General features: G+C 35.7%; 4 protein-coding genes across 8 annotated transcripts; 2 read left to right on the top strand and 2 right to left on the bottom strand.

Moving 5' to 3' along the window:
* Positions 1 to 1,247: 1,247 nt before the first annotated feature.
* On the bottom strand, positions 1,248 to 7,277 carry C28H8.3 (putative helicase C28H8.3). Its single transcript, NM_065882.6, has 10 exons — positions 7,186 to 7,277; positions 6,429 to 7,139; positions 5,940 to 6,382; positions 4,545 to 5,891; positions 4,277 to 4,500; positions 3,826 to 4,227; positions 2,840 to 3,778; positions 2,113 to 2,755; positions 1,766 to 2,032; positions 1,248 to 1,630 (listed from the first exon to the last, which is right to left on the bottom strand). Exons 1-10 carry the CDS (start codon positions 7,214 to 7,216, stop codon positions 1,493 to 1,495), a joined length of 5,145 nt encoding a protein of 1,714 aa, NP_498283.1. The 5' UTR covers positions 7,217 to 7,277; the 3' UTR covers positions 1,248 to 1,492.
* Positions 7,278 to 7,519: 242 nt separating this feature from the next.
* erd-2.2 (ER lumen protein-retaining receptor erd-2.2) lies at positions 7,520 to 8,928 on the bottom strand. Its single transcript, NM_065881.5, has 3 exons — positions 8,728 to 8,928; positions 8,441 to 8,683; positions 7,520 to 7,993 (listed from the first exon to the last, which is right to left on the bottom strand). Exons 1-3 carry the CDS (start codon positions 8,917 to 8,919, stop codon positions 7,787 to 7,789), a joined length of 642 nt encoding a protein of 213 aa, NP_498282.1. The 5' UTR covers positions 8,920 to 8,928; the 3' UTR covers positions 7,520 to 7,786.
* A 702-nt stretch (positions 8,929 to 9,630) lies between these two features.
* dpff-1 (Zinc finger protein dpff-1) lies at positions 9,631 to 12,414 on the top strand. Of its 3 annotated transcripts, NM_065880.8 has the most exons (7): positions 9,855 to 9,944; positions 10,071 to 10,324; positions 10,375 to 10,580; positions 10,630 to 10,732; positions 11,525 to 11,614; positions 11,662 to 11,894; positions 11,946 to 12,414. In NM_065880.8, exons 1-7 carry the CDS (start codon positions 9,862 to 9,864, stop codon positions 12,093 to 12,095), a joined length of 1,119 nt encoding a protein of 372 aa, NP_498281.2. In that variant the 5' UTR covers positions 9,855 to 9,861; the 3' UTR covers positions 12,096 to 12,414. The 3 variants fall into 3 exon arrangements, with proteins under 3 accessions (NP_001359900.1, NP_498281.2, NP_001122678.1); NM_001372602.1 differs by lacking the exon at positions 10,630 to 10,732 and having other exon boundaries at positions 9,631 to 9,944; positions 11,946 to 12,408; NM_001129206.5 differs by lacking the exon at positions 10,630 to 10,732 and having other exon boundaries at positions 9,857 to 9,944; positions 10,363 to 10,580; positions 11,946 to 12,408.
* Positions 12,415 to 19,963: 7,549 nt separating this feature from the next.
* pxl-1 (Paxillin homolog 1) lies at positions 19,964 to 26,256 on the top strand. 3 transcript variants are annotated; one of them, NM_001026014.5, is made up of 10 exons: positions 19,966 to 20,016; positions 20,298 to 20,427; positions 20,503 to 20,591; positions 20,638 to 20,731; positions 21,847 to 21,898; positions 23,553 to 23,699; positions 23,959 to 24,132; positions 24,375 to 24,470; positions 24,519 to 24,653; positions 25,300 to 25,704. In NM_001026014.5, exons 1-10 carry the CDS (start codon positions 19,971 to 19,973, stop codon positions 25,576 to 25,578), a joined length of 1,242 nt encoding a protein of 413 aa, NP_001021185.2. In that variant the 5' UTR covers positions 19,966 to 19,970; the 3' UTR covers positions 25,579 to 25,704. The 3 variants fall into 3 exon arrangements, with proteins under 3 accessions (NP_001122677.1, NP_001021185.2, NP_001021186.1); NM_001129205.4 differs by lacking the exons at positions 20,503 to 20,591; positions 20,638 to 20,731 and having other exon boundaries at positions 19,964 to 20,016; NM_001026015.4 differs by lacking the exons at positions 19,966 to 20,016; positions 20,298 to 20,427; positions 20,503 to 20,591; positions 20,638 to 20,731; positions 25,300 to 25,704 and adding an exon at positions 26,103 to 26,256 and having other exon boundaries at positions 21,691 to 21,898.
* Positions 26,257 to 26,879: the final 623 nt, after the last annotated feature.

Below are 26,879 nucleotides of genomic sequence, written 5' to 3'. Positions count from 1 at the left end.
GTAGTGGAACATGAGCACATATGAGATTATATTCCCATGTGTGGACCCCTTTTCTCATGCTTCATTTCACTTTAGTTTGGTTTCATTTTCCCGAAAACGGAGGGCCAACGAGAAAGAACAAGATCTCTTGAGGGATTTATAGAAATTGCACCGTGGTATTCGTGGCATGTACCATTAAATCTGGGGTTACTGTAGCTTTTTCGGGGTGTCTTTGGTTTTACAAGGAAAATATACGCGGAGAACAAATGGTGGCCGAGTTTTCTCTTTTTTGATTTAGAAATTCAAATTTAATGATTAGAAAATAACTTGAGTGTTCTGAAAACATTTTCTAGTAATTCGGTACAGTTTTAAAGAAAATTCAGCTTTTTTAAGCGTGAAAAGTCAAAATTGACTCAAAACGAAATATTTCTTTACTCTACAGTACCCTCACGGTGTAAGCAGCCTAAAGTTATCTTTCATTTTTCATCCGCATCATATTTATGGACTGCTACAAAATTTTGCTCGAATGCATTTATATTCCATATTCCAAATGTCGTGGATCGTGCGATACCAGAGCAAAAATGTTTTTCACCAATATTCTAGAAATTGTACAAAAACCGGTTTCCGCAATGAACACGAAAACGTATTACATTATGTTGTATACAAAGGGAAATAATGTACTTTGAACATATATATGGTAAACTGTCTGAAGTAGAAAAGAACGAGATAGTCCCAGAGAAACGAGAGTGTGTGGCTTCTCTGCGCTCCATCATCTATATTACACATTTGCAAGTTTTTTGGGTTCTCGCCACGAATGAAATATTTCTAATTGAAAGCTGCTTAAAAATTGCAAATTTACGAGCTCAAGGTTACGGATTAATAAAATCTGCCAAAGCCACGTGGCATGGTCTTGTCACGAAAAAGTTAGGATTTTTCGTATAGAATGGATACAAAAGTGCAATATATTTGCATGCAAACTGAATGGAGTCACTCTTTTCGCCCGCTGCTTCCTTTCTCTTCATCTCCGCCCACTTTTTCTCTATACATAATATTTTTATATTCGCCAAAATCGCGAACTGACGTGGCACGGCACACACCGTACCACTCGGTGTGTGTGCATCTGTGTCGCGTTCTCTGTTTCCTCCCGTTGATGCTTTCTCGTCCTTCTCCTCCCCTCCTGTGATACGAATGTTTTATAATACGTGTCGCATTGAAGAGGAGAGTCGGGAAACGGTGAAGAGCGAGATGCTACAGTTATAGAACTTTTCTTTGACCAACAACTTCATAAGAGACACAAAAATTCAGAAGGTTATTCGAAAAGAGCAACAACGGGATTAACAAAAGGATGGAATTTGGGTGCGAAAGAAAAACCGGGAAATTTCATAAAAACTGAAAATTGCCAGATAAACAGAGCTGAAAGGTGTTGTAAATGAAGCAAAAGATAGGTTGGGAAAAAAAAACAAGAATAAAGTGAATAAATGGGCAAAGATAGAAGAGGATATTGAAAGGTAGATTAATCGCGGGTACGCATTCCGAATGCTTTGCGGAACTTTTCATCATAGTTCTTGTGCAACTCTTCGAGCACCAGAACGAGTGGATCTTGAGGGCGAGCCATATTGTGCACTCCAATTGCAAGACGTTCAAGAATCGCCTGAAGTTTTAAAAATTAAATTAGGAACTAGACAGGTGAAAATTCTAAACTAATTTTACTTCGCCGGAATAGTTTATGTACGAACGGGCCGAATTACTAATTTTTATGAAATCAAAATTAAAACAGATTACTAACCGCAAAGTCGTGCAGAAGGAACCAAGCAACGCTGACATGCAAACCATTGACATCCATGAGCATGTTACGGGATCCATGAACATAGAAATCGTAGGCAAATGCATTGCGTTGAATCTTGCGTCCACGATGGTCTTTCTTATTGAAATCAATGACTGGAAGGAAAGATTCATCGTGGGAGTATTGATCGAAAAGTGGAGCAACAAGGAAATCTTCAGTGAGGGAAACACTTTCAGAATCAAGCTTGCCACTGACGGCGAAAGATGGATCCTGTAAATTGAAAATATATTAATTGGACTAATACCAAAAAAATACTTCTCGTCATAAAATGATTTTTTTTTTAAACTAACAAAAAGATTTCCATCCTGGGAAGAAGCAGCCATGAAACGCTTGTAGAGTCCGGTGACAGTGCTATTGTACTCTTCCACATAGGGTTTTAGCAGTGATGGCAATCCGCGGAGAGTCACCTGCACGTTTTCCAAATTATCACTTCTTTCGTGGAATGGTGTCATTCTGAGGTTCGTGAACAAGTTTGCAAGAACTTCGAGAATTCCGAGCTGCGCTTGTTCGGCAGTATCATAAGACTTGATGAGCTGATGGAAACACTTCTTCTGCATGAGGTAGATGAACAGGAGAGTTCCGTTAGCACCAGATGAAGAATGAATAGCCATCTCGGCAAAGTTCTTGCCTTCTCCGAATGGAGACAAAAGTTGAAGATGCCTCAGAAGTTGAAATGAGAAAGCAGAGAACATACGGAGCTGCTTTTGAAGAATTCCATCTTGAGCCTCACGTCTTGTGTGAATACTGAACGAGTGTTCGAGCAAAGATTTAGCTGCGAACGCACGCTGCTTCATCGTGGAAACCTTTTGTCCCTCTTCGTTCAAGATATCCTGTTGATGGACATAGGCGAAGAGACGGAGCAGGAAAAGAACTGTGAACGGTGGATTTCCTTGCAAGTTGGACAGTGAAGCAGTCAATAGACGACGGACTTTGCTGTAAAGGCACAAATTTTAAAATTAATATATAAATATAATTCTTTGTAATATGTACAGATAAGCAGTTTTTAAAACAGTTTACCTGGTAGGTATGCTCATGAAGATTACGTTTCCGGAGTGATCAAAACCACGACGTCCTGCACGACCAGACATCTGACGATAGAGAAGTGGAGTAAGCTGAAGAGTGTCCACTCCGAACATGACAGTCTTACACGGCATGTTAACTCCGAGAGAAAGTGTGGATGTAGAGAAGAGAACAGCGAGATTTCCAGATCGGAACAACACTTCAACCGCTCCTCTTTCGACAGTATTGAGTCCAGCATGATGGTATCCGATTCCACGTTCAAACAATTTGAGAAGAACCTGTGTAGACTCACGAGTCTTTGCGCCTTTCTGCATTCTTTCAACCATCTTGGCATATATGTCTGGATCGCCTCCATTTCTTCCACGGAGCTTGAATCTTTCCAAAGCTCTCGCCAATTTGGCTTTCTTCATTGCGAGTACATCCATTTCATCGTCATCTTTTTCTGGACCAGCATCTTCGTCCTTATCTCCCTTTTTCTTCTTTTCAGCGTCATCTCTCTTTCTTTTAGCCAATTTGACCAATTTGCTTTCATCCTTGATCATATACTTGTTCTTGAACTCATCAGTTTCCATGTATTCCAACTCACGTCGTTCAAGTTCATTAGCCAACGTGACGGCGAGCTTTTCACAAACATGACGATCGTCGTTGAAACAAATGGCTGGAAGCTCTCCTTTTTCTTTCAAATCGTCAACAAGAGTAACAATATAGTCGTTTGCAATCTTCTCCTTGTTGAATGGACGTGCTCTGTAGCTAAGTTGAGTGTTAACTGGTTCCTTCAGGATTTTCAAAATAGAATTGATCTTCTGCTCATCAGAGCTCAGCCACTCCATAAATCGTTCTTTCAGAGCATTTTCCAAACGACGCAGTTCGGATCTTGAAATCCAAACAGCTTTCGTTCCGTGTTGGCCGAAGAACTTACATGGTTCGAATTCCTTTCTGAAATAAGAACAATTTGGAGTAAAAACATGATTCAATCAACGTACTTGGTGGCATCATCAACTTCAGCCATCATATTATAAAGATGGAGAACCTGTCTAGCAGTTAATTGCTGATCTTCTGGAATCGAGAACATTCGAAGCTTCTCTGGCATATAAACTCCGTACGGCATCAGTGGAATAACAGCTCTTTCTCCAGCCTTCTTGTGCACAGCACCATCATCTTCACCATGTGGATCATTGATATTCAAGATAGACAATTCCAACTCAGAATATCTTTCTCCGTAGTTGATAAGTTCGACCTTTCGTTTTCCGGCACTTTTTGCCTGTTCACTTGAATTGAGCCATTCGTGAAGCTTGTTCGCATTTCCAATGGTGGCGGATAAGGCAAGGAATGGACACTGAATGAGGAGAAGGAGTTGTTCCCAAATGTGTGATTCTTCGGAAGCTCTGTAAAAGAAATGAATGTTAACAGTGTAATAAATAATTAATTTCTTACCCGATGGAGTGAACTTCGTCAAATACGACATATTTGATGTGCGAGACAAACTTTTGAACAGCTGGAGTTCTGGACAGCATCAGCTCTTGAAGACATTCAGGAACTGTGATGAGAACTTGGCATTGCATTGCATTTTGCGAATATTCTTGTGTGAGAGTTCCGAAAAGTGAAATTCCACGTTTCATTGACTTATTACGGAAACGAGCGTAGACGGATCCACAGACCTAGAAAAAATATTACTTAAGTTTAAAAAAAAACTGAAAGGTACCTGATTGATAAGAGCTTTCGATGGAGCAACATAAACGACGACATCATTATCACTTGAACGAAGAACCTTCTCAATACAGTAATAAGATACGAAGGTCTTACCAGCAGAAGTTGGAGCAATGATAAGTGCAGAGTTACCTCTGTCAACTGAATCAAGCATTTTTCTCTGCCAACCATCTGGAGCAAATCCACTGACACGATCATCTTTCTTTGGATCGGATTGAATATCAATAAGCTCTCCTCCGTACTGTAATTGATAGTAGACCATGTTAATTCCAAGATTCAATTTCTTTTGTTTTGCTTCCGATGATGGTTTTGATCCAGCTGGAGCTTCAAATCCAAGAGAAACCCACAAATCAACAATTTGTTCTTTTTGTTTCGATTCCAAATGATCCCAATGCTTAACGAAACAATCTTTGAGATGACCAACCAAATCAATTGCTGCATTTCTTCTTACTTCTTGCTTGTCTGTTCCTTGATGTTGATCGAAAATTGTTCTTCCTTCTCGGACAGCTATTTCATACACACATAAAGCTCTTGTTTCTGGCAAATCGAGGGAAGAATACAGATTGTTCAAGAAAATGACAGATTCCTTTCCTTGCTGACAACCATACTTGATCTTAACTTTTTCACTTTCAGCAACTTTTTGGTCTTTTGCTTTCTTATTAGCTTCTAGGATAAGATCCTTCTTAGACTTTCCAGATTCTTTTGTAGCTCCTTTCTTTCCACCAGCTCCTGGTTTCTGTTGTTTCTGTCCACTCCATCCTCCTTTTCCAGTCTTCTTTTCATCAGTAACTTCTTCCTCAACAACTGCATAACCCTTTGGAACTCTTGAGAAGTCGACGAGCAGATTTGATCCACGTCCTTCAAGAGAGTTAGCGAACAGTTCGTACCATCTCATCAAAAACTGTTTTGAACGATTTGCTTTCTTCAATTGCCAGGCATCTTCGATTTTCTCTTCTTTCTGTGCATAAGTCTCTTCAATGGGTTTCAATCTCCACTGAGAAGTATCTTTAAGATAATCAGCATAATCCTGAACAGTTCCTTCTTCAACAGCATTCTGTGACGTCATCTTCTCAATTTCTGGTACGAATCTCTTAATCATTGGTGAAGTGACACTGTAGAGAATCGGCAAATCAACGAGTGGATCCGTGATTTCAGGGATTGGATCAAACAGCTTCTCGTTTGTATCAGTAGCAAGTGGTACAGTAAGACCAGCCTTCTGGTGATACTTGGCAAAATCATCCTGAAGGCGGTAAGGAAGAACAGTTTCGTTAGCGGAGAGCTCATCGAAGATTGAATAAACCATTCTACCATCCCACAGGTCACTGAGATCCAGTTTTGAATTCTGAAAAAAACAATAGTTAACATTTTTCTGAACTTTGTTTCCAATTACCGCGTGATCAGCTTTGTCGAGAAGAACGACAGCAGCATTCAGAATCAATCGTCTGTCTCTGATAACATTGAGTCCTCTCTTTGCATCAGTACGAGTTGGATAATAAATTCTATGAGCACCTCTTCTGCTACAAATCAATGAAGACAGAATAACAGCAGCAGCAAGAGTATCAAAAGTGTCTGATCCCTTTCCAGTAGCTTTTGCATCTGTGATAACTTTCACCCACAGATCCGCAGGAGTTTCGAATTGATTGAACTTGATTTCCTTACTAAGATGGTTCCGGAGAAGCGTTCCATTATTATCCCAGTGTGCGGCAAGGAAAGCTTGCCAATCTGGAGCAACAACAAGAAGTGGTTGAATGTAATAAGCCTCAACAGATACGAAGTTCACTTTGATCGAGTGGAGAAGAACAACTGACATTGAACGAGTGAGCACATCGAATGCTGTAATTTTATCATATTGGAAAAATTAACATACTAATATCCTTACCGATGGTCTCAAATTGTTTTGTAAGATCGATTTCCTGAGAAGCGCACACGTTTTGAGTAACATTATCCGTGGAGATCATTAGGAAAGATGGTGTCAAATCATTCAAAAGCTTGTCCCATTCTGGATCAGTTGGATTTGTGAAGAACAACAAATCTCGAGCGTGTGGACCATTTGCCAAATGTGCAAGAGCAGTAGATCGGGCAAATGAGAGAGTTGTGTCCTTTGCAAATTGAGTAGTCAGATCAGAAAAGACAACAAGCTTGAATCGTCCTCCAATATCGACAAATTGTTGTAGGAAACGATCGATTTGTTTGTTGAGAACCATAGATTGACCGGCTACATCCCAGTTGTGATAACTGTGAGCAGCACATTCAACAATCAACGAGTCAATTGAGATTAAGAAAATTTCAACGTCAGCGAATTCGCTGATAATATTTTTGTAACTGCATGGAAATTGGGCGAGATTCTTCTTCATCATCGAGAGTTGTTCCAGAGAGAAATTGAGAACTTCCGTCGTTTCTCCGAGACTTTCCAAGTCATCCGACATCACGGAACTGGCATCTGAATCGTCATCAGAAGCGTTTTTCTCCGAACCAGCAACACTGTTCTCCAGAATTTGCACTTTTTCAAGGCTCTTAGCTATTGATGGTTGACGGGCTCGTGGAAGAATCACTGGCTTCTCTTCGACCACCACGTTCTCATTTTCGCTGTCTGTAAGATTTTTAAAAGTTGAAGCTTGGAAGGTAAGAAAACAAACCGCTATCATCCCAAGCAGCATTTGCAGACATCGTTCTCGAATTTATATCGAATTGATGAACCCTTTCCAAAGAATAGTAAGCTGACTTATTCCTGAAATCAATATTTTAAAATCAATCATCAACTAGAGGAAAGAAAAGGAAGTTTAGCTCGTTTCTTTCAAGTCTAAGACATAATTTTAAGATGAGCAATTGGATTAGGGATTAAGGTCTCGCACGGAAGAGACAAATCGTTGCAAACTATTTTCGTATCACGAACCGATCAATAACTTTTTTTAAAACAATATGCAGCACGGTAAGCGAACCGAACGAAGAAAACTCATCAACTCCATCAAAAAAAATCCAGAAAAATTCATTATTTATACATTAAATCTCTATTTTAAAAAGCTGAATAAATGGATATCTTTGGAAATCCCCCATAAAAATCATCACACAGAGAAATAAATTAACGGAGTTTGGCGGGCACACATTCTTATTATTTCCCAACAATCAAAAAGAAGAAAAGTAAAAGTGACCAGACTTAGTGTGAATTATAACGCCAACTCCGTAAAGATTAATATAACCTCGTAGGAAAAAACGTCAAAAAGGATGGGAATCGTTCGTTTAGATTGGGAGCTCCATACCCTTACGGGTTTGGACGACACGGGTGACGTAAAGATAGAAGAAATCGGCGTAGAGAACAGTTTGTACAATTCCGGCAACAACGACAATTGGATCGAAATAGTCCTCGGTGTAGTAGCGGTAAATCCAGTTGAAAATGTAGAGAGCGCGGTAGGAGCCAAGAGCGAACAAGTAGTGAGCAGTGATGACCTGGAAGAAGAAACGATGAATATGGGAGAGAGATAGAAGGCTCAATTTGTGGCCTGGTGTCTGCGTCTCTACACCAAAATGTCTAATCCAAAAGAAATTAAGAAAAAAAGATGTCGAGTGTTTGCAAACAACACAGTAAAACTTATGAAAAGAATGGATTAACTTTCAGTCAAATTTCATCAGGTTGTTATATTAGCAAAGTTAAAAGGCTGACGAATCAATTTGGACTACAGCGGAGATGTGCGCGAAATTCGGAATACGGGGAAAACGGTTGGAATCGGGAGAAACGACAATTTCTAAGCACAACAATTTTCTTGTACTATCTCCAATTTTGCCATCTCTGGATTTTACACTTTTTTACGGCATGTCGAATTGAGAGGGAAAATTTTGCACGCTGAAGTCAAATTTGGCGCATTTATTGTATTATTTATTATTTTCCAGATTTACCTCAGCGGAACCGGTAGACTGGAGAAGGAAGAGTTGTGGAAGAATGGCCACAGCCTCCAAATAGATCGAAAAAGTCCAGAGCAACTCAAATGGAGCGAAATCGTGATTGATGAGAAGAGCGAGGATCGCAGCTGGGACGATGAGAAGCTCGACACGGAAGGTATCCGACTCGCGCATGTAAGTTGAGCGGAATTTGAAGAACATCAGATACACTGTGGCGTACGTAGCGGCGAGGAAGGTGATCTGAAATTTGATTGTATTTATAATTGTTACGGACAGAAAGTTACCTTCATTGTAGTGTTATACAAAGAAATGTATGTGGAGAAAAGATCCAAGTATCGAGCAGTGAACACGAGAGCGAACAGAATCTGCGACCGCGCAGAGATTCCGGAGCACGATCTGCTCTTCCAGATTTTGAGCAGAAGGATGATAATCGCAAGCAAGTGCGACATATCTGCCGATATACGGAAGATGTTCATGATGACCCTAAAAATTATCATACTTTGAGAATTTAGATACATACATCAGGTAAAGAAAAGAAAACGCAAATATGAAATGAATTGGAAAACACCTATTCATTCCAGTGAATGGGTATGTTTTCAATTATCGAGGTCAACGTTGTTTATCAAAAGATAACGGATAGAGTGATAGGGAACAGAGAAAATTATATTATATGGACGGTAAAGTTCCGGAGAACGAACAGAAATGGTTTAGAGTTTTCCTTTCGCAGACAAAAAAGAGTGCAATAAAAGCCAGCACTGAATGTGCCACGTGGGAATTTTGAAAAATGCAAATACAACGCAACGAAGCTAAAAAGGTTTACTGAAAAAAACTAAAAAATGGAACTTAAAACATAAAGACAAAATTTTTAAACATTGAATGCAAAAACTACGTGTATTTACAGTTAAAAAACACATAACCCTGCATTCAACAAAAAAACAAACATTTCGATTCGCTAGGTAAAATGCATGGAAATATTCTATGAAAACTAGAATGTTTGAATAGAGCATTTTGTTCGAACGTTCTGAATACCGAATGTTTTTTTTTTGTTTTCGAAAGACCTAGATTTTCTAAAATTGTAGGCCTACATGAACTTTTCAACCATTTTTTGGTATTCACATAATGCGTAGCTACATATTAATCAATTATCGCAAAAAATTTAAACTGTTTAATTGAAAAACGAAACGTTTTAGGCCGGAAACGAAGAAGAAAACTCGAGCCAAAAGGTCCATCAGCCAACGAGTCCACGCTGGACAATACGCAATTTCGCGTGTTGGTGTTTGCGTACATCGGCAGCTGTCCAATTTATCGATCAGTGTTCATTCATTCTCTTGTTTTTTTTGTTTGTTCACACCGGGCGCCCGATTTCTTGAGCTATCAAAATGTTTAAAAATAATCCAAGACAGCTAATCTTACAGACAATGATCTCGGAAAACGGATATATGGACCTGATGCGGAACTGCATTAAATGGAATTCCCGGCAAATGGAGGATCGTAAAAAACGGTTAGTTATTGATGTTTCGGCTACTTAAAAAAGATCCATTTGAAATCTGAATAATCTAAGTAATGATAAATCTTTAGAGCATTTAGGAATTATTTTTTGGTTGTACTAAGCCCCTAAAAGTTGCAGACTGCGGTTCCCATACTATGAACATCAAACGGCTACGGCCCAGCGAGAGTCTCGCTTCACAACCCGCAACGTGGATCACATGTATCCATCAAATGATCCAAATACTGTTGTTCAATTCGCAACCGAGAGATGGAAGAAGAGCAAGTCACAGCCACCATCTGATGCTGTTGAGATGAGCATGTTTTTGCGTGAGAATCCGTCTATTCAGGTTGCAATTGATCATCTCACTCCACAAGTTGTCGGACCAACAACTGGTGAGAAGCATCAGAACGATTCAACCTAATTTTTGTAGTTCGATTTGCAGAAAGTGTTTCTGATAGTTCGAACGACTCAACTACCATCAGACCATCCCGCCAAACACAGATCAAAGAGGAATATCGTGATGACTACGTTCTTGACGATGAGCTCTCTCCAGACGAGTTTGGCTCCGATGAAGATGATTGGTCGTCGCGTAAACGCCGTAAAGGCAACTTGGGGCCTGTTCAGAAAGCAACTTCGTCACGTAAAAAGGTTTCTTTATTTATTCAATTGTTTAAATAATTTTATTCTGACTGTTTAGGTACCAACAACTCGTTCCTCTGTCTCTCGATTGACCCCATCTCGTTCCATAGTGAAGGAAACAAAATATGAAGAACCGGAGGAGAAGACGTATCCATGTGACAGTGAGTGGTTGTACGGCGGATTAGCGAAGCCCTCTCGCCCAGGAGAACACACCATTCTTCTTGTCCTTTTTAGTCTTATTTGCCTCCCCCATCGCCCACAGCATGTCAGTTACCGGGAACACTATCATCATGATTTTTAGTTTAATTTTTCGTATCTTGATTCATTCGGTTTCGAGATTTTTCAAAAAATTAGGATGCTTGGAAATTGCACGAGATTATTTATGTTTTTGCATGCTTTAGTTTTTTTTTTAATTATGCATGTTTCTCCAGAGATCCAAGGAAAATTAAATCAAAAAAATGGGAAATTTGGTCTAAAAAATAAATTTTGGAAGATTATGTATGATCTTTTTTTAATATTAGTTTCATAATTAGTGGTGTGATTTGTAGTACTTCTTCACATAATTGTGGATCTTATCAAATGTATTAGCTTCCTTCCTCTCGTTATCAATTTGCACTAAGTCATAAGCCAATATGTATCCTGAATATCCCATTCTTATATCCCTCCTAGTATTTTATCCCTCTGTAAAAGAAACCTGGGCGAGAGGGACCTCAGTAAAAAATCCTGCGGCAACCGCTCAACTGATCAAAAATACATCTCTCCCACCCGGGACACGGGGTCTATCGAGAGGAAGTTTGTAGAAATATAGGCACTAAATTTAGCATGTACTGAGTGTTCCTGGAAGCTTATATGATGTGGCATAATGGGAAATCTGTGATTTGAAAATACTCTTTTCAAACCGCATATTTCCCAAGTCCTTTCGTTTGTAATTTAAAATTTTTGATAATTTTCAGAATGCAGCGCGAAATACAAAAGCCTCGCGGGTTTAAGCTATCATCAGTCGTATCTTCATGATCAAAAGTCTAGTCAACCACTGGTTAAGTGTAAGTTTTTTGCATTCCAAGCTATTTTCAAATGTATTATTTTTCAGTATTGTCTCCCAGTATAGAAATATCTACTAGCTGTGATTTCTGCAGCGGCACTGCTTTTATGAACAAAAATACAAAATTGCCAGAGGATCTCGTTAGTTGTCATGATTGTGGTCGTTCTGGTCATCCTTCCTGTCTTAATTTTAATCAAAATGTGACCAAAATCATAAAAAGAAGCGGATGGCAGTGTCTTGAGTGCAAGAGTTGCACCATTTGTGGTACAAGTGAAAATGATGTAAGATATTTTCTATTATATTTATAAAGTGCAATATTAATTGGATTTCAGGATAAATTGCTCTTCTGTGACGACTGTGATCGTGGATACCATCTTTATTGTCTGACTCCGGCGCTCGAAAAAGCTCCAGATGATGAGTATTCATGTCGGTTATGTCAAGTTGAATTCGGAGACAAAGCGAGTGCACCGGCCAAGAAGTAATGGTTCTCAAATATTATATTTATTCCAATATTTTTTGCATAATCTCGACCCGTTTGCTTACGATCCTCCCACACCGTCATCCGATTATTTATTCTTCATTTTCACTTGAACTTTAAGTATTATTATTACTACGTAATGGCTCATACATAGAGAAAAATTCTTGTTCTAAAAAGCCAGCCTAAAACCTCACTCACCCCTCCTTCTGCTACTTTGATTTCTCGCTCTTTTCTTTTTTGTACTTCCACATTTTCCTCGTCCTTTTTATTTATTTCAGTCTTATCATAAAAAAGTTCAATAAATACTATGATTCAAAATAAAACACATGTGAAGAAACTCGAACAATATTGGAAGTTTCAAAGAATCAAACGGAACATTGAAAATTCTAATTCAAATTACTATTTTCCAGTTTAATTGACAATTTTTTTTATTAACATCTTGGAGTACGATACAAGGTCTTACAACGATCGAATATATCCAAATGAAAAGAGATAGGCACCTTTAAGAAGTACAGTAACCTTCACGGCCCACTGTTTTGCAGTTTTCTTTCATTTAAGCTAGTTAAAAATATATATAATTGTTTAATTTTAGATAAATATTGTCACATCCAATAGGTTTTTAGAGTAAAAATTACAACAAATAAAATTGCAAAACCATGGGGCGTGGAGATTATATTTGGTCTTGTCGAGACCTGGTACTGTATTTTTAAGTGAAAATTGCAAACTTTCGTATCTGGGTAATATATCTAGTTTTAAAAAATCTAAAATTATCGTTTTAGAATGTTTAATTTACTTTGGTTGTTTCATAAAAAGAGAATTAACTGTTTGTATTCATTTTATTATCATTTTATCATCTTATCTGACCTACTACCATATAAATACCATAACATTATTTTATAACTTTCTCTATTCTTCTCTCTTCCAATATCTTTCACCCATTTATTTTACTTATTCATCGCCCAATTTTATGTCCCTTCTACTCTCCATTCTTTTTTGTCTTTTACTTGAAACAACACATATCGATTACACAATTGTGTTCTTTCTTAGAAATAAAAAAAAACATTTTTGTTTGTTTTTGCATCTCTATTTTCTCTTGCAGTTCTCCTCCTATCCCTCCAAATTTGGAGCTGATTCAATTTGCCGCCGGGGATCTCGGATAACTCTTTGAAGCCAAGAAGCTCAGACACACTTCCACTTCCGTCTCGTGTACTTTTGAAAGAGACTACTTTTAAACTATACTCGTGTACATTTTTGCAACAAAAAATAATGATCAGCATTTTTTTTTAATTTTATAAGTTTTGAAATAATAAATAATTCAAATCCAAATCACTCAAAAATAAACATTGGCTTCTTCACCTCCTCCTCACTTTTTCCAAAAAGTGATCGTTTTTGGAAAACCGCCGTTTTCCGTTCGAGTGCCTATTTCTTCCCTTTTTTTCGTTTTGTTCTTCTAAAAATTTCTCACCTTTTCAAGTGTTGACTTTTCTTTGTTTTGTTGTATTTTGAATGTTCAAAAACTTCGGTTTTTGTTATGTGGCCTCGAAAGGAGAAAACTCGGTCATTGTCTTGAAATAAAAACCGCACAGTTTCCCAAGATCCAACACTATTAAAAATTGCGAAAATTTCGTTAAAATCATTATTTGGCAAAAGCTTTACCGCTTATTTTATTGCAAAGTATTGCAAAGATATTGCAAAGTGACCGAGAAAAAAAACAGATGGCCTAGTTTTCCAAATAATTTTGAAACCCGTGAAGTTTAATCTGAAATATTCTGCCATAATTAATTTTTGTGATAATTCACCATTATACTTTTTCGAGGCAGTGGCCGAGTTTTATTTTTTAAGCGGCCATGAACTTAAAAACAAATTTAAAAATCCTTGACTTTACAACAAAAAACTTCATGAATAAATATATAATATATATTTTTACATACCCTTTCCGCTGACAACAAAAATTCCTCTGGGTGAACATAACAAGTTATGATTCGGTTGAGGGCTATCCAAATATGAACAAGTAACCGGACAGACGAACAAATTTGAATGGACAAGAGAATGTGGGAGAGATGGGAGAAGAGGAAAAAAGAACATCAATTTTTATGCGTTTTTGCCCACGTTTCGTGTGATGCTCACTGTCTGACAAACCGGCAGATCTCTGACCGCCAAAAATATTGGTGGCCGAGTTCATTGTACTTCTGATTTTCCTTCATTTTTTTTTGGCCGAAGTTTTTATTTTTCACGACCACGCAACTGAACGCATGTAAATTTAAATTTCCAAATTTTCATTGTAAAATCCCGTTTTCTTCCACACCGTAACAACTTTCTACAATCATCCAACATCATTATTCTTTTCCTCGTTGTTCCATCCATTTGTGTTTAAAAATGTTTATTCTTCTGTCAATTAGTGAGAACAAAAACATAACACTTTCTTTTCTCGCACCCTTTTGCTGCCCTTTTCGCTTATTTGGTTTTGAAAAATGTTTTTGTAAGACTGGAACTTGAGGTTTAGTCTGAGGTTGAACTAGGCTTATAATCTTACTTGTTTAGGTTTAGGCTTAACATAAAAATATTTAGACCTTAATTTGAAACTCTACAATGGAAGTGGATACATTCAGAGGTTAGAGGACAAGTTATTTAGGCTCTGTTGCTTAGTTTATTCGAGAATTGAAAGCCCAACAAGATTCAACTAAAATTTAAAAAAATGAATGTTCAAAATTTCGCGAGCTCACTTTCTTGTTGAACTTCCCATTCTATGAATCACTATCATACGAGTTGTTTGAACCTCTGCGTCTCTTCAACAATTCCTATCACTTCATCCTTTCAATATTCCTATACATTTACTTTGGATGAATCATCAGTACTGTACCTCTCTGTTGTTTTACTCTTCTGTCTTTTCCGATGACCCGTTCATCAAGATAACCTCTTCATTTTTCTGTATAACTGCCTATGTCTCTATATCTCTTGATACCTCATACCAATTGCACATCATACTGTCCTGTGCTCCATTTGAATTAGAGAGCATGGGAAGAGTTAGAGACGCAGACTGACAGGTACTGTATGACGCAACTCCATCATTATAATGTGCATGTTCATCGATTTCTGCCTTTTTCGGGTTCAGCTTTTGAATTTTTTTGCTTCGAAATTAACGCTATTTGCCAAAAAATTGAAAAACGTTTCTAGGTAAAATTAAAAATCGACGATGTAGATTTTGTTTTCTGAACTAATGTGTGAATTGTATTTTTTCTTGTAATCATTGAAACTATACTTTTTCCGTTATTATTCGTTTGATGCTTTATTTCTCTAATCTTCGAAACGAAATTTAAAAAAATATTTATAAAAATTGTGTCCAAGTTTAGTCACGGTGAGTTAACATTTTTGCTATATCGTAATAGTGAGGTCTCCAAGGTGGGTAGGCAGGTTTTTCTGCCTTTCTCAGGCCTACCTGTCTGTCCACTGCCTAACTTTAGACATAATCCACAGTACAGGCAAAATTTTTTTTGGTAGCATTTTGAGAAAAATTCTTTTTAATCTAGCGTAAAAGTTAAATTTATCTCAATCTCGTTTTTGACGGAGAATAGCTCGGTTATTTGTAATTTTAGTCGAATTCAATAACGAAAAAATTGAGCAAAATTTTCTTTACATTTCACATTTTGTAATTTTGTATTATAATAACCTGACTCACTTGACTGAGCCGCGTTATAAGCCTTCCGATTCAAGAGAGCAACTGGAAAATCAAAGGAATTTTTAATATTTTTACCCCAATGTTACTTGGTTATTCAAAGTAAAGTTAACCCCATTTTGTTCTGACTTTTCATGACTTTTTCCCACGGTATCATCCATTCATTCATTTTTTTCCCTTAACCTCACTCTCTCTTCTTTTCATTTTTGTCTGTCCCGTCATGCCAGTCATCCGTGTTGGTATAATTACAATATGAAGCAGCGTTCGTTCTTTTCAAGGACAATTGCCTTCTTTTTTCTCGTTGTTCCATGAATTCCATATATTCCAGAGAAATTGAATCGTCGGTGGCAGAGGATTGAAGGTGGCAGAGGAGAGAAGGGGAATGTCAACTGCTGTAGATCGACTTGGTAAGCCTTTTCACTTTTTTTAGAAACAGTGTCACCAACTGAGTTTTGAAAGAAATTAGATTACTGCTTATATCAAATTATTTTGAAAAAAAAAAATTGGAAAAAGTTAGATCCGAAAAATATATTCCAAAACATGAAACCCCACCAATTTTCTTTTTATTTTCCAAACAAAAAAAATTACAAAAAAAAATCATTGGGTTTCTATTTGTAATTTGACGTTCTCAATTGAATTACAAAAAGAAATGAAAAAAATTAAAATCCAAAAAAATTTGTCGAAGAATGTCCTTCCATTAAATTCAAATGTCTGCCATATCATAAATGACGTAATAATACCTGAATATTCGAGAGAAATGAAATATGATACATGTTGAGATTCAAGAGGTCCCTCATGCACTTCTTGCTCACTTATACGCTAGGTTCTAGTTTAAACTTCGTCTATTATCAGAATTTGGCAATACAAAATTGTGTAAAAATGTTTTAATTTCAAGACAACATATGCCCCTCTATTAAAATTTGAAATCACCCCCAAAAAGGAAGGTGTGTACTGCGTTTTGACATTCAAATCTTTCAATATTCACAAAAGTTTAATATTTTCCAAATTTTTTGCATTGTTCCTTGTTCCAATATGTAAAAAATATTTATTCTGTGCAATTTAATTTTAACTGCAAGAGGTGCATGAAAACTGGAGGGAATATTGTAATAAGATAAACTCTGGAATTTTCAAAAACATGATCAATTTTGAATATTTAACATTATATGTCAAAGTTTGATACAAAATGCATACCAATTTGATGTGTTCTTCTCAAAACCCACACTTTCTTCGGTCTCAATTGTATCCTCTCTTTCTCTTTTCCTTCTGTTGTACTTCCTTCCCTTCTACTTCATTCTCTTTTTCTATAAAATCTTCTCTAAAATCGTCGTTTTCTTCTTCTTCTTGATCATTTCCGCCCACCTATCACTTTTTCCCTCATGATGCCCGCTCACTTGTTTAGCAACACGAACAGCTGTGATTTGCCTCTTGCCACTGATTCCAATCACTTTTCTCCTCAGCTTTTTCTATTGATATTTCAATTTTTGTTTCATATTTTTGATTTTTTTTTCTAAATTTGGCTCCGCCCATTCATAGATGTCTGTGAACTCCTTCCTGCTCCGTATAGAATTATTAAAGTTTTAATGGTATAGAAGAAAAACTAAAAATACAATTCAAAGTGTTGAATAAAAAAATAATTTATATATCTATGTGTCTACTTACCGTCTATTTTCTGAATTTTTTGTTTGAAGATTTACGAATTTCCCCGATTTTGGTAATTTCAAATTATAGAATTAAATGTGAAATGTTCGCGTACAAAAACGGGTGTATACAAGCTGGCATTTTTTACCTACTTGCCTTAAAAACTTGAATCTTGAATACGGTACGTGGTCCCGAAAATAAAATTGGTGACCGAATTTTCTTACGGGACAGTGTAAAAAATTATCCCATATTTTAAGAATTTATAATAATTTTGTTTTCTAAATTTTCCACAAATTCCGTCTTCCACAACTGATCCCTAGGTACACTCTCCTTTCGAAACCTACTTGAAACATTTTGCAAACTTTTTTTCTGTTTGAATTACGATATGCTCGTATGTGTCTCTTCGGATCTCCATGATCTTTTCAAAGTCATTTCGATGGTTTTATTTATATCCGTGGCGGCGCAAACTTGTCATCAAAAAGTTAAAGCATGCGGTGGGAGGCGAGAGACACTCTTGACGCGTTTTTTTGTTTTACTGTGAGCAGATCTCTTGAGTCTCTTGGAGACTTTTTTTGCTAGCTTCACTAACTATTACAAGACATTTTAGAGCATAGTTTTCTTTCTAACCAGTGGAGAGTTTTATCTAGAGTCTTTAGAGCCAGTACCATTAATAAATTTCATCAATTGTATAGAGCCACATTTTTAGAAACTGTATCATTTTTAGATCAACCGTCGTACTTACTATCTTACGGCAGCCGTTTAGTTACATTTCAATCGAATTCAATTCGAATTCCCTCAAGCCTGTGTACATCTCAATCTCTTCCTCCCGCTCATTCTTGATTCAAAAACAAAAACTTTGCCTCCATTTCTTCCCGCTCTTTTCTATGTGTCGTTTATGTGTCTGTCTCTGTATCTCTTTAACTTTCACACTATTTCCTTTTATCGTCTATCTCTTCTCTTTTTTGAAGAAACTCCTAAAGATTAAGGGCCAAGATCATGAAGAATTCCCATGTTCCATTTTCTAGTTTTTCCTTAAATCAAATAATATTCTGGTAAAATAATAGTTTCAAGAAGTTTCAAGAACTTCCAAACAACTTTCACAATATACCGTAGAAATTCATAAAAGTTTTGACATTTCTCATTTTTCATGCATGATTGGCATGTTCCTTTAGTACTCGATCCGGTTTCACAACACCGTTTAAAATGTGATCTATTCAAACGGAATATGTGATTTCAATGTATCTCTTGTCATAGGGAGACTTCTGCTACTTGGCCGAGAAAAGGGATACCTCGGTCATCGCTTTCTTTGGCGGTCATGTTGCTAATAATTTATTTAGATTTTCCAAAAATTTTTTTTTTCGAAAAAGAGAGATTGGATTACTAGATTGGATTACTGATTTGACTTTCAAGGTTTTTTTAAATATTTCCTCGTTATCGATCCCTTTTCCAAGTACCAATTATTTCCAGCAACCTGGATTATTTTCTAATTAAATTTCAATTCAATTAGCAAAAACATGTACTAGGAATATGTGTAATTGAAAAAACTCTTAACGAACTGAATTGCATAAAACCATTCCTATATGTTGCTAAAATGTCCTAATATCATAGAAAACGGTTCAAATGTTTTTTTAAAATAGTGTAGTCAAAAAGTGGCTAGTTCTCACCTTCTTAATTTTGGAATTCTACAAAAAAGTTTTTTTTTCACAATTTTAAATTTGAACCAAAATTATCTTAACACTTTTTCACAATTAAACTAAGTTTTCCTATTGATCAAGCTTTAACTAATATCAAAATGATCATTCCTATTCTGAGAAGCAAATTAATCAAATTAAAATATATGGAAAGTAGACATATCTACATTAAAAAATTTTTTATGGGAAAATAGACACTTCTAATTTAAATTTTTTTAATGAAAAGTAGACACTTCTACTTTAAAAATTTGAGAGGTGAAGTGTCTACTTACTATTAGACATCCTTTTCAATATTTTAAAAACTTAGGCTACTGGATTATTTTCTGAGGATTCCTCATCAAACTGTAATTTTTATAAATAAAAATTTGTATTTTTGTTATCCAGATGCTATTCTTTTTTCAATGTTTTGTACTTCTTTTATGTCATCTCCATAAATCTTTTTTCCTTCTCCTCCTCTTTCTTTCTTCCTTTTTTCTTTTTTTTTGTCGGCTTCTTCATCGTTTTTTGTCTTCTTCCTCCCACTTTTTTCCACTCACTCACACATATTTTGACACATTCTCTCACATTTTTAGTGGTCCCCATACACATGCATACACACTCATCTATTATTGCACTTTTCCTTCTTTTATACACCCTCATTGGTACCGTTTTTTACTATTTTGAACATCTTGTTGTAAATTCGATCAATTGATAATTTGTTGATTTTCCGAAACTTGACTAAGCCGTCGGGTTGCATTCTGAGGTTCTGAAATAACTGAATTTTGGACTTTTTATAAAATCCAATTACATTATAACTTCTAATAAAGCTCTTTCGTCCGCCTTTTAATTGTTTTTTTCTTGATTTTCTCCTGAACATTTTTTGAATATTTCAGTAAGAATGCCAAGCGACGATCGTTTTGCGGATGCGGTTAAACCAGCTTTAGGTACCCAAGAACTTTCTAATGGAGGCTTTCCGGTGGAGAAATGCTCCCAGTAGTAGTCGTAGTACTAGTTTGGAAATTATGAGTTTTTTGATTAATGGGAAACTTATTAATATTTGGATGGAATTATCATAATTTTGAAAATTTATATGATTTTCATACTTGATAGTTTTCAATAATAAAATTCTTAAAAAGTGGGTTTTCACTTTTCAATTTGAAACATTGAAGAGTTCAAATTCTGTAATTGAAACAAAAAATAAATAAATATATTATTTTAATTTCAGAAGCCCTTCTATCGGATCTTCAACACACCACAGAAGTGCTCCGCCGTGCTCATATAAGTGATCGCCGCTCACAGAGTCGTGATGATTTTGAGCAATCCTATGATCTTCAGGGAAATCTTAACACACAGAGGTTAGTTTTTTTTTAATGTTACAAACCTTTCCATACATGTTTTAACATAAACTAAACATCTAATATTTGTGTCAGTGTGAGCAATGGAAATATAACCACTTCACCCTACAAACGTCGTTCGTCAGAAGGAAAAGATTATTCAAAAAGTCAGGAAAGGATTTATGGTTTGTTTTTCATGTAAAGAACATTAATATGTAATTGTATCTGTAGAAAATGAATCAAGACTTAACCCACCAGTCTATTCACGTCCAAGTGTCCAAAGTCTATTGTCTCAAGTCGAAGAACCACCAATTCGAGCAAGCAGGTAGGAGAAAACGTTTTTTGTTTTTTTGAAAACATTTTTATCTTCGGAGTCATATTTTGAAATTCGTGGCCTAGAAAAACCTTTTAAAAAGCTATACTATGAGTCAATTTAAATATTAATTTCAAATCTTCTGATTTAATAATTTCAAGAATCTTGCGATTAGGATTCTTAAAAGGAAAAATTTAAAAAATTTTGATTGGCACTTTCAAAAAAATCTGTAAAACATTAACATCTTACATCTGAGAATGCGAAAATATAAATCAATGGCCTAGAACACACAAAAAATGTTAGACCAACAATTCAGAATTTAGAATTCTATTAGGCATTTTAATTCGAAAATTCATAATTTTTTGTAGCCTAGAAAGTTCACTTAAGGCCTCGACATTTTTATAAGATTTGTTGAAAATTGTTAATTTTTATATCAACATTTTTTGTGCATCTTCAAAAAAATTGAAAACTTATGTATATCACGAAAATTGGTTCAGATATATATTTTTTTAATTTCTAAAAGCTTTCCAGACAACAAAAGAAAAATGGCCTTTAAGTTCCAAAAATAGCTCCGAAAATAAAAATGTTGAAAATATAAAACTAGAAAATTCCGATTTGAAATGGTCAAGCCCGTTTATCAAAATGCCAACTCCGTGTTCCATTTTCCCGCCGGCTCTTAGGTCATTTCCCGTGTTTCTGCGTCTAAAATCCCGGGAACAAACAAAAACTCAAATGTGAAGGGAAGAACGAGAAAAAAGACTAATAACATACACGCATATTACTTCTACTCGTCTCATCCCGTGTCGCAAATCATCTCTTCTTCCCCGGTACAGAGGAGGAGCCGGTTATTTTATTTTTCACTGAGTTTCTTCGTCTTGCTCAGTATCTCTTGAGCTCAACAGGGGTAAAATGCTGTAGGGCGGGAGAGTACCTACTCTCTATCAAGTGAGAAAGAAAAATATAGAGAAAAGGAGCAGCACACCTTTTTCTTTTCCACGCACACAACACTTTTACCTATCACTTGGCGGAATGATGCGCGAGTTGCAACAACGGCTTGACCATTTCAATGGTCCAAATTATGCACAAAATAGTCATTCAAACCACCAACAACATCATTCGGTTTATAGCTCACGCAAGAGTCTCGGACCACCAAGTCAGGCACAATCCTACTCTGATGTCGTAAGTTTTTATTTCTTTTCGGGGGGAGCTTCTGGGAAGGGAAACTGAAATGTTTTCGTTGGGAGACCTTAATTAAAAATGTCCTTAAATTAGAATTTTCAAAATCCCAGAATCTTCATTAAACTTTCCCAATCTCTACAAATCTAATTCCGGATATTTCTGTGTTCACAAATTTTAAAACCTAATTTACTGATCCTGAACGATATGTATTCAACTTAGACGCAAACTTTATGAATTTGTAGTTTTTCCTATTTTGGTCACATGACTACAAAGTAGAAAATTCGGTCATTCTTTTAAAATAAAGGTTTCTTGAAATTTTTGGGACTTTTTGAAATAAAAATAATTTCAAAATGTTTTTTGAAATATTCAATTTACTGTCAAAAATTGGCAATTACTCGGGTTTTGCCACTGGTAATTCAAGAAATCCACCAGAATATTATTTAATTTTTGTTCAATTGTTCTAAGTTGACCATTTCTTGACAAAACTTTCAAAAATCTCAAGAAAAAATGTAGAGTGTTTAAATATGGTATTAGGTCATGATGGACTATTACTAGTATGGTTTATCAAAATCCACAATTCTTTCACTTAAACGTCATTGCTCCAATTTGAAAGATCATAAAAGATTTGGCAACATTTCACAACATAGTCTCCTCATTTAATTTGAATACATTGCTCATCTTGCTTGTTTTGTAGGATTCCATTAATCCCAAATGCAAGCGTATCCCCATAAAATTCAGATGCTCCACTACTTCCTCTGCTTCTTCTTTTCCCTTATTTTCATGTTCTGAGAGCAACTATTTGTCTCCCTCGTTTTCGTCACATTTTTCAAAAACTTTTCAGTTTCATATTTTACAACATAGTAAAAGGAGAGGAAGCAACAAAAAAAAAACGAAAAGTGGAGCGAAATTTCTGTTTGTAAAACCTTCTTTTATTGCCGCGTGGCTCTTTCTTTTACGTGGAAACACGTGCTAGAGAGTATGTGAGAAGAAGAGACACAGACGAGCTCCACGAGCAAACAGTACGGGGGGCTTCTAGAGGTTGAAGCGGGGGTGTAAATGAAGGTGAAACGATGGGAATAGAGAAAGGGAGATATTGTTAGCTTTTCCTTGGTTTTTGATGAGAAACCTTTTGGAATGAGGTCATATGGAACGATTTTTAGTGTATTTTGATGACTATTTGGGAAGGGGATCTAAATTTCGAAATTACAAAGTTCGGGTTTACAGAGGATAAATAAAAACATAGGGAAAATACTTCCATACCCCGCTATCAAAAACAGAATGACCTCGCTAAAAATACGCCGCGGCAATTTTACTAATTTTTCACAGAAAGTTTCCAAAAGCATTCTAGAAATGGATTTGTATACTTTTGTGTGGTCTAAAAGATCATTACGTAAATTAGAAAATAAAAATTACCCCGTTTTTTTGGCATATTGCACCTTTTCTGTTGCCACTTACCAATGTTCAGTCATTTTTCATTTTATTAGTTTTTCAGCTTACTTTCCGACAAAAACCTTTTTCCATTAACTATAAGTAAATATGCCAATTCCAACAAAACATACACACACAAACATAAATTTGTCATAATGGTCTCGCAACGAATGAAAACACACATTTCCAATCGTTGCCCATATACATAAAAACGTGGAACTTATAGAGATCGAACGGTCGGTCTCCATCAAGAGACCCACTGCATTCGGATTCAATGATTGGAACAATGAATGGAGAATTGAGCTCAAAACATGGAGTCAATACAATTCCAAAAGGAGATTGTGCTGCCTGTGGAAAACCGATTATTGGACAGGTGAGCGTTTTAATAAAACAATTCTAGAATATGTGAAAAGTTCTAGGATTTATTAATTTCGCTGTGTATTACTGTTTGGCATCCTGAAATTTAATTCTGATTAACTGTGACGTAGGACAGTTCAAAATAATGTTCTCGCGGTATTTAGTTAAACTACGAGACTCTAGAAATTTCCTCAGAATAGTTTTAAAAAGAATTATTAAATTTCAACTTTGGAATGTCCAGAAAATCAAATTTGAAAAATAAAACCATTTTTCAGGTCGTCATTGCTCTTGGCAAAATGTGGCATCCGGAGCATTACACTTGCTGTGAATGCGGTGCCGAACTTGGACAACGCCCATTCTTTGAGAGAAATGGACGTGCTTTTTGTGAAGAAGATTATCACAATCAATTCAGTCCAAAGTGCCAAGGATGTCATCGAGCCATCACTGATGTAAGTGACGTTACAAAATTCTTAGTCATAAATATTTGGTACAATTGGATAATAGTGAATACAGAATATTGTGCATGATTTGTAGTATTTCCAGTTTTGAATGTACAACGAAAAACGCCGATTAGTGGAGTTTTGCAAAAATTAATGTGGACACAAGTTTAATAGTGTTTTTTTTTGTTAATCATCTTGAATATATTTTCATGAAATAAAAATGATTAGAGAAACAAAATTTAAGTTTCCAGAGATGTGTGAGTGTAATGAACAAGAACTTCCACATTGAATGCTTCACGTGTGCAGAATGCAATCAACCATTCGGAGAGGATGGATTCCATGAGAAGGTTGGTTAAAAAAATCCGTTTGAAAAGCCTTTCAGTTTACACTTTCAGAATGGACAAACCTATTGCAAACGTGACTTCTTCCGTCTATTCGCCCCAAAATGCAATGGCTGCTCTCAACCAATCACCTCAAACTTTATCACCGCTTTGGGAACTCATTGGCATCCGGATTGTTTTGTCTGTCAGGTATTTTTAGTTCATTATCATTTGTTAAACAAGGAAGTCAATTCAAAAATTAAAGAAACCATCGAAAACCGATTGTGCGGTATGTTTCTTGTCGGTGTCTCTCTATTCGTCTATTCGTTTCGTTTTTTTTTTCTTACCCCTTTTTATTTTTAATGAGTGGAGCAAATTGGCTTGTGTGAAGTGCCAGAAAATATTATAATGAGAGGCTTTTCGTTGATAGTATGCTGCAGTGATAGAGTTTTGTGGTTTTTTTAATAGTAACATTTGAAGTTAAAAAAATAAAACTATATAAAACTAACTATAAGTGTTAGGTTTATATATTTTTAATTTTGAGCCAACTGACTGAGTTCACATGGGACCTATAAAATGTGCAAATTTACAAGTTTGATTGAACCTTCCAAAACTTCATATTAATAAAAACCTTGACCCCTAATATATTTTATAATACCATTAAAAAAGATGTTTCGGTTTTTCGGTTTATTGTATCTTTCCTTACCTAGTCGATATAGACATAATTAAGCATGAAATATTTTAGAATTATTCCTTTAGCTGTAGTCAATAGTTTTATTTTTGGAATAAAATATTATTTTTATTTTGGTGTGTCATCTGTAAACTTCCCTAAATATATGTGGATTGTTCTTTACAGCATTGCGGAGTTTCTTTCAATGGTGCAAGTTTCTTTGAGCACAACGGTGCTCCACTCTGTGAGCGACATTATCATGAATCTCGTGGTTCAATCTGTTCTCAATGTCGTGGAGCCATTAATGGAAGATGTGTAGCTGCAATGGGAAGAAAGTTCCATCCGGAACATTTTAGATGCTCATATTGTAATCATCAACTGACAAAAGGAACATTCAAAGAAGTTGATCGTCGGCCATTCTGTCATAAGTGTTATAATAATACGTATGCATTGACTCCTGCCTAATCTTTTTTTTTCTCTTTTTTGTCTCTCCTGTCTTTTTGTGGTTTTTCAAGTTTTTTGAAGGTGGTAACTGGAAAAGATAATTCAGTAATAGTTTAGAATATTAGGCTTGGATGAAATCGAATATAATATTTTTCTCTTTGAGATTTTCTAGTTCTCTAATGCCATACTTTTCAAAAATTTAAGTGTCAGCTAGCCTAAATCCATAGACTTCAGCTTGACATACAGGATTAAGCCTAAGCCTAAACCTATACCTTAACTTAAATTCCAGTCTACTCAATTCAAAAACCTTCCACCTTACCACACGTCCATTGTATAAAATATGAAAAAAAAAAGTAAATCAATTTTCAAAAAAAAACCAAAATTTTTATTAAAATTTCTACGCATTTCAAAATCAAAATTTCCTCCCCACCGCCATATCAAACTTTTCCCCCAGTCACTTTTTTTCTCAACTTTTAATTGCATTTTATCGGTCCCCCCACCCACCCTCCTTTATCTTAAAAAATGCTCAATTTCATTCAATACAGGGCAACACTCACTTCGCACAACAATGCCCAATGGATGTCACTTATTTTGAAGAGGAAAATGCTTATTGATATATTTTTCCCTGTCTCAATTTTGTTTTGATATCTAACTACCTGCTAATACTTTTTAAATTTTTAAATAAAGTGCGATTTTTTTAATTGGATTTTACTTTTTATAAAATGTTTCAGGTGACAAATGATTTTGATTATTTTGTAGACGATTTTTGTGAAGTTTTTTTTAGTGAAATAGAGGTAGACCTTTTTAATTTTAAATATTTTCAAAAGTCAAATTGAAACATGCATTTTGCAAATTTGAAAATTGAAAAAAAAAAAAACTAAAATAGTCACTGTCCAAAAAATTGTACAAATTATATTTGTTTGAAGCGTGGGACGGCTAACGGTAACATCAATTCTAAATCGGCGAACTTTGTACCGTAATTAAACTAACTAAAAATTAGATCAAAAGATTTACAAAAACGGGGGAGGCACTTGTGTTTGCAGGATGCTGAAAAACTGAAATGTTTGTACAGATTGATGTTGGAATTAATTCGAAAGGACACAAAAAGGCAAGTGTAGTTAAAAAGTCTAGTCATTCGAGGAATAAATCTTTTTAACTTGGAAGCTTTCAAACGACAAGAATTATGATTCGAGTTATTACAAATGGTAAGTTATTTCCTATTTCTGAAGACTGAGCAGTGGTGGGGTGGTCCACAAAACTTCAAAAAACTCTCTTAATTGCGCATTTGTAATTGTTTAGCTATTAAATTATGAAAAACTATT

This window comes from Caenorhabditis elegans, chromosome III (assembly GCF_000002985.6).
Source record: "Caenorhabditis elegans chromosome III".
NCBI classification, from domain to species: domain Eukaryota; kingdom Metazoa; phylum Nematoda; class Chromadorea; order Rhabditida; family Rhabditidae; genus Caenorhabditis; species Caenorhabditis elegans.
The sequence above is the reverse complement of the archived record's forward strand: the minus strand, read 5'-3'. Positions and strand labels throughout refer to the sequence as shown.

What these genes read in the sequence shown, in the direction of transcription:
- dpff-1 (NM_065880.8), top strand. Translation starts at nt 9,862, where the DNA reads ATGATCTCGGAAAACGGATATATGGACCTGATGCGGAACTGCATTAAA. An exon ending in ATGGAGGATCGTAAAAAACG is followed by an intron (nt 9,945 to 10,070) that starts GTTAGTTATTGA and finishes TAAAAGTTGCAG; the next exon opens with ACTGCGGTTCCCATACTATG. An exon ending in CAACTTCGTCACGTAAAAAG is followed by an intron (nt 10,581 to 10,629) that starts GTTTCTTTATTT and finishes CTGACTGTTTAG; the next exon opens with GTACCAACAACTCGTTCCTC.
- pxl-1 (NM_001026014.5), top strand. Translation starts at nt 19,971, where the DNA reads ATGCCAAGCGACGATCGTTTTGCGGATGCGGTTAAACCAGCTTTAG. An exon ending in GGAAATCTTAACACACAGAG is followed by an intron (nt 20,428 to 20,502) that starts GTTAGTTTTTTT and finishes TATTTGTGTCAG; the next exon opens with TGTGAGCAATGGAAATATAA. An exon ending in CGGATTGTTTTGTCTGTCAG is followed by an intron (nt 24,654 to 25,299) that starts GTATTTTTAGTT and finishes TGTTCTTTACAG; the next exon opens with CATTGCGGAGTTTCTTTCAA.
- erd-2.2 (NM_065881.5), bottom strand. Translation starts at nt 8,919, where the DNA reads ATGAACATCTTCCGTATATCGGCAGATATGTCGCACTTGCTTGCGATT. An exon ending in TGTATAACACTACAATGAAG is followed by an intron (nt 8,684 to 8,727) that starts GTAACTTTCTGT and finishes ATCAAATTTCAG; the next exon opens with ATCACCTTCCTCGCCGCTAC. An exon ending in AGTCTACCGGTTCCGCTGAG is followed by an intron (nt 7,994 to 8,440) that starts GTAAATCTGGAA and finishes TTCTTCTTCCAG; the next exon opens with GTCATCACTGCTCACTACTT.
- C28H8.3 (NM_065882.6), bottom strand. Translation starts at nt 7,216, where the DNA reads ATGTCTGCAAATGCTGCTTGGGATGATAGCG. An exon ending in AAAACAATTTGAGACCATCG is followed by an intron (nt 6,383 to 6,428) that starts GTAAGGATATTA and finishes ATAAAATTACAG; the next exon opens with CATTCGATGTGCTCACTCGT. An exon ending in CGAAAGCTCTTATCAATCAG is followed by an intron (nt 4,501 to 4,544) that starts GTACCTTTCAGT and finishes TATTTTTTCTAG; the next exon opens with GTCTGTGGATCCGTCTACGC.